The 11926-nt window shown below is 39.7% G+C and overlaps 1 protein-coding gene across 1 annotated transcript; it reads right to left on the bottom strand.

Annotated features, from left to right (window-relative positions):
* Positions 1 to 964: 964 nt before the first annotated feature.
* On the bottom strand, positions 965 to 10296 carry BCL10 (B-cell CLL/lymphoma 10). The gene is made up of 3 exons (XM_012661193.1): positions 9958 to 10296; positions 3703 to 3991; positions 965 to 1783 (listed from the first exon to the last, which is right to left on the bottom strand). The coding sequence occupies exons 1-3, from the start codon at positions 10012 to 10014 to the stop codon at positions 1428 to 1430; spliced, it is 702 nt and encodes a 233-aa protein (XP_012516647.1). The 5' UTR covers positions 10015 to 10296; the 3' UTR covers positions 965 to 1427.
* Positions 10297 to 11926: the final 1630 nt, after the last annotated feature.

The raw sequence follows: 11926 nt of genomic DNA, 5'->3' as shown, positions 1-11926 counted from the left end.
TTGCTCAGGCTGGTTTCAAACTCCTGAGCTCAAACAATCCGCCCACCTCGGCCTCCCAGAGTGCTAGGATTACAGGCGTGAGCCACTGTGCCCGGACTAAAGCAACTTCTTTAAATGTAATGCCACTATTCTTTTACGCTACATGCTGGAGGTGAAATAAGTTTCTCCACAATCCTTAGAAGATGCTTGTACTACAAAAATCATCCAATCTTTAAAAATTTTTTAAAAGCCAATATGCCAGGCTTCTTCATGATTGATAAATTCATCAGTCCATCCAGAAATGCAACTTCATCTCACAACTTGAAGAAATGTTTTCTATAAATATTGGTACACATAAAAAAAGTGTTCTAGATGTTTCTTATTGAAAATTTTGAAACTCCAAAACATAGCACTACATTTTAAAAACTCCAAGACATAGCACTACATTTAAAAAAGTTATTGCTCCATCTCTGCTTTTTTGCAATTAATAACAGAAATATATAGGAGACAGATGTCAGGAAACAGAATTTTAATTTAAATGAAAACGAGAGCATAAGATTTATAAATGTGTAAAATTCGTCAAATTTTATTATACAACAAAAAAACAAAATCTAGCTAATGGCTCACTTATTACAAATAGTATTAAAAATAGAATTGTCACCTACCCCAAAATCAATTTGTTCTAGTTATTTTTAACTGTATAGTGGTTCTCATTAAAAAAGAATAAAAAGTACAGAGAAAATATTTTTTTAAACCCCACCAAATTACATGTCATAATTGAGGTTTATCCCAAGATATTTTTCTTCAAGAATGAAAATGATAAAGCAAAGAATGTGAAAACTCTAAAAAAGTAGTATTAATTAGTAAGGTTAATAAGAAATGAATTTTGGCAAATTGAGGTCTTAGGTGGCTCAAACTCCAGAATCAGAAGGAGACCCTGTAAGTGCCTAAAAGACCAATGGAGTGGGAAAGAGATTTTTTTCTGTATATTGGCAGTTTTCCCATCAGTGATTTACTAGTGAACAGGAACAGCTTAATGCTGAAAACGTGCTGCTGAATGGTTGGAAAGGACTATTAGACTGTGAAAATTTCTAGCACAACTACACTGAGAAGAAACATTATTCCCAGCCTAAAGAGTCTATTCTCAAATAGAGAAATATTCCCTATTAAAATTAGTCTTAAAATATAAAATATTTGAAAACACAGAAACACCTAAAATAAGAAAAATGGAAAATACTGAAAAGTACACGATTCACATGATTTACATTTAGCTACGTTAAAAGTATGCTTCTTTTGTTCTAAAAATTCTATTTACAAAGTGTGCTTACATTGTACTTTAAAAGACATGTATTAAATGTAAATAAATCATTACAGCAATTTTATAAAAAGATTCATAGCCTTTCAAACATTTCTTGTCATTATTAAAAAAATTAAAAGGCAGCAAACCGTCATTGCGGTGAAAGAGCACGTGATCTTAAGGGAAGAAACATCTCACTAGAGTTTCCGCAAGTTCCCTCTTCTTCTAACTGCAGCTCTGGTGGCAAGGGAGGAGCCCCGGGGTCCCCAGGTCTAGGAAGCGTAGTTGAAGAAAAGAGGGTATTTTCAGTTCTGCCTACTTCTAGAATAGGCAAATTCAGAGAAGAATCAGTAGAAAAAAAGGGGGCCGTGCTGGATTCTCCTTCTGGATGATATATGACAGTGGATGCTCTCAGTTTTTCAGAGAAATTACTCTCATCTGAATTTGATCTAGAGAGGTTGTTTGTGGCTCCATCTGGAAAAGGCTCACAGCTGCTACATTTCAGTCCTATAATGGAAATTTATAAATTCTGTCATAATCCACTTCAAATCTCACCTGCTTCCCCCACAACCATGAAGTATATTATTATTTGCATTTTCTAGATAAGGAAATCGTCTTGAGGAAGTTAAATGTCATGCTATAATTCACATTTAAAATACGGTATACTTACATACTTAACCACTGAAAAACCGGGAAAAAACAAAGCAGCTTCTAAAATAAAAAATACCTTTCACAACTAATAAATATTCTTTAGCATTCTGGTACAAAAATATTAGCCAATTAAAAACAAAATTTAAACAGGGCATGTGCTAAAATTCTATGAGTTGTTTACTGGCAATTACTGATGCTTGAATCATAGGATGTTAGAACTGAAAGATTATATAGATCATCTGAGATAGTCTCTCACTGTTAGAGATGAAAAAACAGAGGCACAGAACAGTTAAGTCATGCCCAACATTCCAGGACTACTTTGTGGGAAAGCGAGAACTATAATTGAATAGATAATGCCCTGGTTCTCAACCTAATAGTTCATTCAAATGACAGTGGTTGTTCTTATCTACTATGGTTTGAATGTGCCCCCCAAAAGTTCACATGTTGGAAACCTGGTTGCTATCCTGGGGGTTTTAAGAAGTGGGACCTTTGGGATGCGATTGGGTCATCAGGGCTCTGCCCTCACGAATGCATTAATGCCTTTATCTCAGGAGCTCTACCCCTTCCCTCCGTCTTGCTCACTCTTGCCCTCTGCCTCGAGATGACCCTTGCCAGATGCTAGAATCATGCTCCTGGACTTCCTAGCCTCCAGAACTATGAAAATAAATTTCTTTTCCTTATAAATTGCCAAGTCTCAGGCTTTGCTATAGAAAATGAACTAAGACATTATCAAAGAATTTTATCATATCCAAAGGGAATAGCTAACAATTATCCATTGGATTGAAGGAATAAACACTAATACAATTTCTCTTTCTGTTAAGCTTAGAAAATATTCTGTCTATAGGCACAGAAATTCTGGAGTTGACAAATTTTAGGTAAAAATCTATAAAGTCTATTAAGTACATTTACATGTCATTTTTTTCCACTAGTTTTTCAACTTAACAATACATTCAGTATTTCTGTCCCATTCTACAGAAACTATTTTCTTATATATGGCTCAAATGGGGAAACTTCTAATGTGTGCCAGCAAGGACTTACAGACTGTGAGTTCCTTAAGGAGCCCTAAATTACTCATTTCTGTATTCCCCAATGCCTAGAGCAGCTGGAGCAGAACTATATCACATGCACATTTAACTTACGTGTTCTGGAGAGAGAGGGAAACAGAGCGAGTGGAGGGGTAGGGATTTAAATTGCGTAGGCAATTCTACACAACATTCCAGTGAGTGTGTGCTTTGGAGTGAGGGTGAAATGGGAGAGGTAAATGCACCATCCCCTTAATTGATCTCAGTTCCCATGCCTCTCACACCTTGCCAGACTGATTCTAGTGTTTACAGTCATGAATATTATGCAACATGATTCCCATAAACATATGCCAACTACTTCATTTTGTGATCAACTAGTGGGAGAAAAGCTAGCAGAGTTGGATTAAAATACTTTGCTTAAATACTGTTCTTTATGTGTGCTGTACAGTATTTTCAGAGGTTAGTTTTTAATAGATTACTATTACATTCTGCTTACTTTAGAAACAAACCCTTGTGTACACAGGGATTTCACGACAGTAAATTTTCTATAAATGGTACTGCTAAATGACTATAAATATGAGATACTGAATGTTTCACTTTTGCAACGTAAAGACATCATATAAGGTAAAAGAAATGCAAATCGAATATGGTTCCGAAGTTTAAACATTTTAAAAGCAAAATTATCATTTGTTTTGCATTTTTAAAAAGCATTGTTACATATGAATTAACCCTTAAATACCTAAGACATCTTACCTTTCAGATGTTCTAGTTTTATATTTCTAAGTTTCAGCACTTCATCTGTAATCTTCTGTATCAGGAAGTTCTGTGTTTTTTCTCGCCGAATAGATTCAACAAGGGTGTCTAGTCCTTTGGGGTTTTCTTGTAAGTAGTCTAACAATTTTCCAGCCCTTTTCCTACTTGACGTTCGGCAAGAAATTTCTTCAGTGTCTTCTCTACTGAGTATTTTTTTTGCACGCAGATGATCAAAATGTCTCTCAGCTATGATTTTCTCACACAAGTACACTCGCAAATTTTCTAAAGCCTAAAAGACATAAAATAAAATATGCTTCAATGTTATTTTGTAACACCTAAGAAAATCACATAGGTGACTGATTATTAGTTAAAAATCTGGTGTGAGACCATGTTCTAAAGTCAGGAGCTCAGGCCCTCTAAAATGCATGCTAGTTAAGATGAAGATCCAAGTAGGCCCAGACATTCCTCACTGCTCTGATCTAATCTTCACAACTAAAATGCAAGACCAGGCTGTTGTGAGGAGGAGCCAGCTAAATCTAGGGGGCCTGGTTCCTTGGAAATAGGGAGGTCTGCTGAGGGCCACCTTCAGGAAAGATGAAAACACAAAGACTACTACTATGTATTTTAGGTACCATTTAGCAAGGAATTCAGGACCAGGGAGGATAACTTAGTGAGAGGCCTCAAAGTTTATAACTTTGTCATGTTAGTTATTATTCCATCTCCCTAGAGTAAAACTGTTAAAAACAAAAAACAAAACAAGGCACATGAACTAAAAGGGCCCATAAATGTATCTGTCTTCAGGGTCAGCTGGAAAGATAATGCTCTAACTCAGTGAATCCGTCTTTGTGGAAGGGAAATAGAAGGCTGTGTGGGGAGAAAAACCTGAAGAACAGTGAATGTTGGAAAAAACTGAAGAAGAAAAAAGAGACCACAGAAAACAAGCCTAGACCTGAGAAGTACCTAAGGGGGTTAATTAGTAGAAAATCCATGTTGGTCTCAATAAATGACATGAATGGTTTGATGCCAGTGACTGTATTTTGATAGGGAGTTAAGTAACTTATCCTCTGGGATATCATATAAGGTAAATGTTGTAATGTAATATGTAAAATGTCATAAATTTTGCTTTTAAAATGTTTAAACTTCAGAACCATATTTGATTTGCATTTCTTTTACCTTACATGATATCCTTATATGATGTCCTAGGAGGACATTATCCTCCCAGAGGATAAGTTACTTAACTCCCCTGTGCCTGTTTCCTTATCTGGCTGTTATGAAGAATAAATAAATTAATATAGGCAAAGTGCTTAGAAAGTGCCTGGAACACAGTAAGTGATCAATGCATGTTGGTAACGATGGCAAAGCTAAAGGCAATGGAAGATCTTAGATGTAACCTAGTGTATGGTGGCAGGGAGTAAGCTAGGTAAAGCGTTCCCGTGGTTCTAGGGCTACTCAGTGCTCACATTCATTCACTTATTCACACACATTTTACATATCTCAATTCCTAATCTGCCAGGTGCTGAGCACTGAGTATGTAAAGATGAATATGATTCGCAAAGGGATTACGGTTTAGCTAGGGAATACATATTACACACAATAATTGTAAGACAATGTGATATGGCCCAGAAAAAAGATTATAGGTCAATTACTGGGTTAGCACAGAGTGAGCAACTAACTCTATTTCCAGGACCCAGGAGATTTAAAACCTCGTTGGTTGTCATTTTTACCACCTACATGCTGATGATTCCCAAATTTATGTGACTGAGACTTTTTCTAGACAATCCAAAGGTATTTCACATTCGACATGCCCCAAACCAAGTTTTCTTCCCCTCTCCTTTTCCTTTGATACTTTCAACTCATTTGGGAGTACCATCATCCATCCACCCCATCTATAAACCAAGTAGTCATCTTTGACTCTTCCTCTTTCACTCACTTGCCACATCTGATCACCCACCACCAAGTCTGCCAAGCTACCACTTATTATATCTAGTTTGTCCCTTCACTTCATGTCTTTTGTTAGCAATGCCCTAGATCAGTCCTTATCATGTTTCACACGGACTATTAACACAAATCTAGCTATACTTAACTACTTCTTTCCTCCTTCTCAAATTTCTCCGTTATGCATCTATTAGATCTCCCAATTTTTCAAGAGAAAATGGAAATCTGAAGTGTTATATGTCATCAATTTTTCAAAAATTTAGAACACTGTGTTCTTCTCCTGACTCAAAGGATATAGTTCCTCAACTATGGCAGAATAGTAGAGAAGTTAAGAGCATGGCTTTAGAATTAGACCAATCTCAGTTTAAATCTTGAATCTGCCATATATTCTTTGATATCTGGAGCAAGTTTCTTCACCACTCTAAGCTTCAGGTTCCTTACTGATAAAATAATGATTAAAAGCTTAACTTACAGGACAACTAGGAGGGCTAAATGAGATAGTGTATATGAAGATTTGGCACAGTCTCTGATACACAGTAAGTGCTCAAAAAATAATAACTTTGATTACAACAGACAAAGTTCTTGGTAATATAGCTCCTGCCTACCTCTCCAGCTTAAACTATCACTACCTCTGTCCTGGAACTTCATGCTCTATCTAAAATTGCTGTCTGTGACTTCACATTTCTTTGTTGTTACCTTTGTGTTATTTTCTTTTCTCATACCCTACCTACCTCCCTATTCATCCTTTAAGATTCAGGTCAGTGATCATCTCCTTTGGAAAGCTTTACCTAAACACTCCCCAGAATGAGAATGACACTCCTCTGTCCCTGTAGTACCCTGTGTACACATTTCACCTTTTTATTTACCAGGACTTCATCTCCCAATTCATTCCCAGACATATCCATTCTGCCCCACTACTCTTCTAAGTCACCAATGACCTCCTTATTACCAAGTATTTTCAGTCTTCATCTACTTGACTTCTCAGCAGCAAGAACATAGTTGACCATTCCTACCCTGAAACACTCTTCTTGTCTTACATCAATACCACATTCTCCTCATTTTCTTCTGATCTCTGTGGCTGTAATTTCTGAAACACTTTTTAAAACTCTTCTCTTTAGCCAGGCATGGTGGCTTACGCCTGTAATCCTAGCACTCTGGAAGGCCAAGGCTGGACGATCGCTTGAGGCCAGGAATTTGAGACCAGTCTGAGCTAGAATGAGACCTTGTCTCTACAAAAAAATAGAAAAATTAGCTGGGTACGATGGCATGTGCCTGCAGTCCCAGCTACTGGGGAGGCTGAGGAAGGAGGATCGCTTGAGCCCAGGAGTTTGAGGTTGCAGTGAAATATGAACACCACTGCACTCTAGCCTGGGTGATATGGCGAGACCCTGTCTCAAAAAAACAACAAAAAACCCCTCTTCTCTTTAAAAGGTTTTAAAACTCTTTTCTCTCCTAGCTGTCAACTTCCTATGTGAAATCATTCAATCCTACACTTACATTTCTAGTGCAGATCTCTCTTCTAATCTTCTGACTTGGCACATCTCATTGCTTACGTGACATTTCCACTTCCTAATCCGATTCCATTCTCTTCCTCAACTCCCACATTCAATCCATCACCAAGTCCTGTCATTTCTATTTCAAAAATACATCTGGAATCCTCCTCCTCCATCCATCTCCACTGCCTTCACCCTGATTCACATCACCATCATTTTTCATCTGTATGAATTCCAAGAGTCTCCTCACTGGTTTTCCTGCTTTCACTCTTATTCTCATAGCCCACAGAACAGGCAGAGGGATCTTTAAAAAAATGTAACATAATTCTTCAACAAATCTCTACTACATTCGGGAGTTAAAAAAAAAGCCCCAAACACTTTACTACCATCTACAAGGCCTTTCATGAACTGGCTCTTGCCCACCTTCCTAACTTCAATTCAGGTTACCCTCTGCCTGCTTCCATTTTCCCCAAGTCACCAAGGTCTTGCCTGTTTTAGGTCCTTAGCAAATTCTATTCTGCCGAGAATGCTCTTCCCCCAGTTGTCATATCCTTCAGGAATCAGTTTAAATGTAACCTCCCCGATCATCCTGTCTCCAGCAGATGTCCCTGTTTATTATCTGAGCACCATTTGTCTCCTTCACAGAACTTACCATAATTTGTAATTATACATTTATTTGTTTTCAACTCTAGTGACCTATGTTTGAAGCAGGCAGGAATCAGGAATGTTTTGTTCAACACTGTATATCCTGCACTTACCAGAGCACCATGTAGATAGTGTTTTGGATGAATGCAAAATTCATTGTATTTATTTTGTTATTTAAATTATCATTTATGTCTGTCTCCTCCTCCCTCCCCCCCCAAAGAAATCAAGCTATTTTCAAATTAGGATTGTTTTAGTTTTAAATTTTTGAACTTTTAGAACCATCTACAGCATCAATCTGACAGTAACATGTTATCAATATTTATTAAATTGAACTCAATCCAACTAAACAGATGAAACAAATAACTAGTTGGGGAAGGGGGTAGGAGGAGATAGTGAAGAAGTGGGAGTTACCAGGAGGATGGGTGGTGGCACACCATTCACGAAGCCAGAGAATACAGCAGGAGCAGCAGGCAGCTTTGGGTGAAGGATTGACAAGGTAAGCAATCTATATGATATAAAAGTAGCTTTCCAGTAGACATTTGGAAATAAGGGGCTAGAGCTCAGAGAGAAGGACGTCCAAATATGTGGATAATTTTAAAACTTCTAAGATCATAAAACATTTTGAAAATATCATGGAAAAATCTTTAAGAAAAAAGCATGCACGCAATTTTTTCACAGACCTTCTGAAACCCATCTACGGTTTCTTCAAGGTTATGAATTTCTGATATAGGTGTAAAATGAAACCTTGAAGATGGATAACATCAATGAACCAACAGAAAAGTAAAAGCCTGCAAACCACTCTTCACATCTGTATATGTGTTCAGGTCTTATTTCCTTCCACCTGTAATTTCTCAGATCCTGTTTTATCAGTTGTAAAACGGGAATGGCAGGGAATGGCAATTATCTCCGTTAGAGGTTGCTGTAAAGATTAAGGAGGAACACTGTAAATTGTGTGACACAGCATCTGGAACATAAGAGGCCTGGCTCTTGAAGTTCAAAGTTTTACTGGCTCTCATCTTAAATAAGACAATACTTATTTATTCTATAGTAGTTATCAATGTTCCTGTCTTATCTCAACTAGAATGCAAAGCAGGGGCCAGATCTTCATTTTTTTTTATCCTTCCAGGCCCAAGGACAGTACATTCCACATAGTAAGTGCTCCATAAATCTCTACTGAATGAGGAAACTAAGTCCCAGTCATATCCAGTTTCCTTCTGCTGGTGAGTCATACCAGTTGTAATTACCAGTACAGTGTAATAAACCTTACAGGGGAGGGAAAAGGAAGGGATTTGGAGTAGATGAATATTTAAAAAGTTGTTGTCCTGTCCAGTTCACAAAGATGATTTTGTAAAAGTACTGTGGTGTTAAGAATACACTTTATGTTGAGTTTCTGTTTTTAATTTGAATTAATATAAAGTATTTCAGTGGTACTCATATAGGTCTCATTTAGTAAAACAAATAACTAAAAGCAAAGGAAAAAGAAATGTCATACCTCAACAAAGTCATTCTTTACAAATTAATACTAAGGTTTGTGCAGTTCTGCACTATCCAAGCAGAAGAGCATAATTTAGCTACTGCATAATTTCAGCGTTTACCTGTACATGAATTCTCAGCTACATGCATTCATTTCCCCCCTGCCCCATTTAAATATGCGGGCGTTTGCTTACTAGGGGAATTCCAGGTTGTGCTTTCAGCTGCTGAGCTCCCCCCAACCCCTTTTGCAAACGAGTTTCACGTTTTTGCTCCATCGCTTGGGATCCTTTTGTTCTGGGCTGAGACAGCAGCCTAAGCAGCCTGTCTCAAGGATGAATCTGAGCTGCCTATCCCTAAGAAAGTAGGTCCAAAAGCGCATAGAGGGGAAATCACAAGGGGTGAAGGGTGGGTAAGAAGCTGACTGCGAAGAAACGCTCTGCTGGACAAGGTCTCAAAAACCCAAGCCCTGCGTTCAGAAATTTAAAACATAGATGAAAGGTCACTGGACAATCACTTTCACCCCAGTCCCTCGGAGGTAGGGCGTGCCGCGGTCCTCTCGTGCCCGGACCTTCCGCTCCTCTGGCCTAGAGGATCCTCCTCGTCCCTAGACTCGGACGCCGGGTTTCCGCTTTCCTCTCCTGCGGGGCTGCAGCCCGCCCCCGCCCGCCCGGGGTCCTCAGCGGCGCCAGGGCAAGGTCGCGCTACTCACATCCTTCTTCACTTCAGTTAGGTCCTCCTCGGTGAGCGACGGCGCGGTGGGCTCCATGGTGGAGGCGGGAGACGGCCCTTCTTCCGGGTCCGGGAGCTTGGCTGCGCCGCCCAGCCCTGGCCGGAGGCTTCGGCCTCCGGGCAAGGGGGAAGAAGGAGAGGAGGCGGAGCGGGTCGCGAGGAAGACAACAGCACCTACGAAAACCGAGGGGCTCGAGGGTCAAACCGTAGAGCTTCCGGCTCCACCTCCGGCGCCGACGGCGCTGCTAATCTACACGTTGCGCCGCGGAGCTCAGAGCTCAGCTCCTTTCCTGTGTTAGAGGCTCAGGCGCAGGTGCCGCCCCTCGGCGAGGAGTGTCCGTCGGCAGAGCCCGCCTCATCCCTGCGGCAGCCAATTGGTGTCAGTCCACGGACCAATCCCGTCCCGCCCCTGGGCCGGAGCCTTTCCGGGAGGCTCCGCCCACAGCGGGCGTCACCTCCATCCACGCCTGCGCAGGTGGTGGGCAAATGGCCTTGGGTTGATCTCCCAATAAGGAGTCGTTTCCGTGGGTGGGGCTCGTCGCCGCCGGGCAATGCATACTGCCGGCCCTCGCCTTACTGCTCCCTTTAGTGGTGTACGGTCTAGGCTTGCCGGTACCTTGGGATTCCTCCCTTTTTCCCAGACCTTGCCCTACATTTTCCTGTTGCTGTGTTTGCCCAGTCAAGTTTTTAAATTGCTGTAAATTGCTGTTTTGGTCACACACAAACAGCCTAACTACAACATTAAAGAAAGTTTTGAAAAGAAAACCACCTATAATCCCCACCGCTTTTAACAGCTAATTTAATGTTTGCATACTTTTTGGTCACTGTTCATCATAAACTTTTTTTTCTCATTAATTAATCTGTGTAATAGAGATATGCTTACCTCCGAGGGCTGCTGGGATTATAAAGTTCTTAGAGGTACTTGACACACAGTACATACTAATTTATTTATCATTGTCTTTTATTACTGACTCAGAATAAACCCATATGACTCAGAGCAAAGTTAGAGTAAACTTCAATGGTGGCAGAATCCTTATTAATATATTATAGGACTGTTTTGCTGTAAGAGTTATCGATTTTATTGGAGGAGACTGATGAGCAGATGACTATTCCCAGACTGTATTCTAACTACTGATAGCAATTTATGCAAAACAACAGGGGAAATGTGGGTGAGAAGCTCCAGATAGAGCCCTGGGCCCAAGACGGTTGTTTGGACAACATGCTAAATAAACTAGATGGTATTTGAAGCTACAGGGTAGATAAAAATGACAAGAGGACCAAGGACAAACTTGGGAACCCCAACATTTAAGGGAAGGGAAAACAAAAGAATCAGAAAAAAAAATGTTGCTAAAGCCAGACCAATGTAGTTTTGATCACAACATAGGGATTCTGATTTTTACGTTAGCATTGTCGTGTGTCTTTTTCCACATTAATACACAGTGCAAGTGCAGTTTTTTTCTGATTGCTTAATTTTCCATCATCTTGGCATAACCTGATTTACTTAACCATTATTCTTTAATTTAACAGATATTTATTGAATGTCAACTGTGTGCCAGGCACTATTCTACTTACTGGGGAAAGAGCTGTGAACAAAATAGATAAAAATCCCTTTCCTCATGGAATTTGTATTCTAGTGTATGTGTGTTTAGGGCAGGGGAGGTAGACATTTGAAAATTTTTATGTAAGCTATTTAGTGTATTTGAATATGATAAATGCTAAGAGGAAAAGGAAATAAAATAGGGAAGCAGGATGAGGCTGTATGGAGTGGTAAGATTTAGAATAGGGCGGTCAGTGAAGGCCTCCCTGAGGAGAGAGATTTGACTTACTGCTTAAAGGCGGTGAGGGAGTGAGCCATGCAGGCACATGGAGGAAGAGCATTATGAGTACAGCGAACAGCCAGTGCAGCCTCCAGTGTGACTGGGAAGGAGGTGAACTCCTTGTGTGCCACC

The sequence above is a fragment of the Propithecus coquereli genome, unplaced genomic scaffold (assembly GCF_000956105.1).
Source record: "Propithecus coquereli isolate 6110/MARCELLA unplaced genomic scaffold, Pcoq_1.0 Scaffold7, whole genome shotgun sequence".
NCBI lineage: Eukaryota > Metazoa > Chordata > Mammalia > Primates > Indriidae > Propithecus > Propithecus coquereli.
This window is presented reverse-complemented; position numbering and strand designations above follow the sequence as displayed.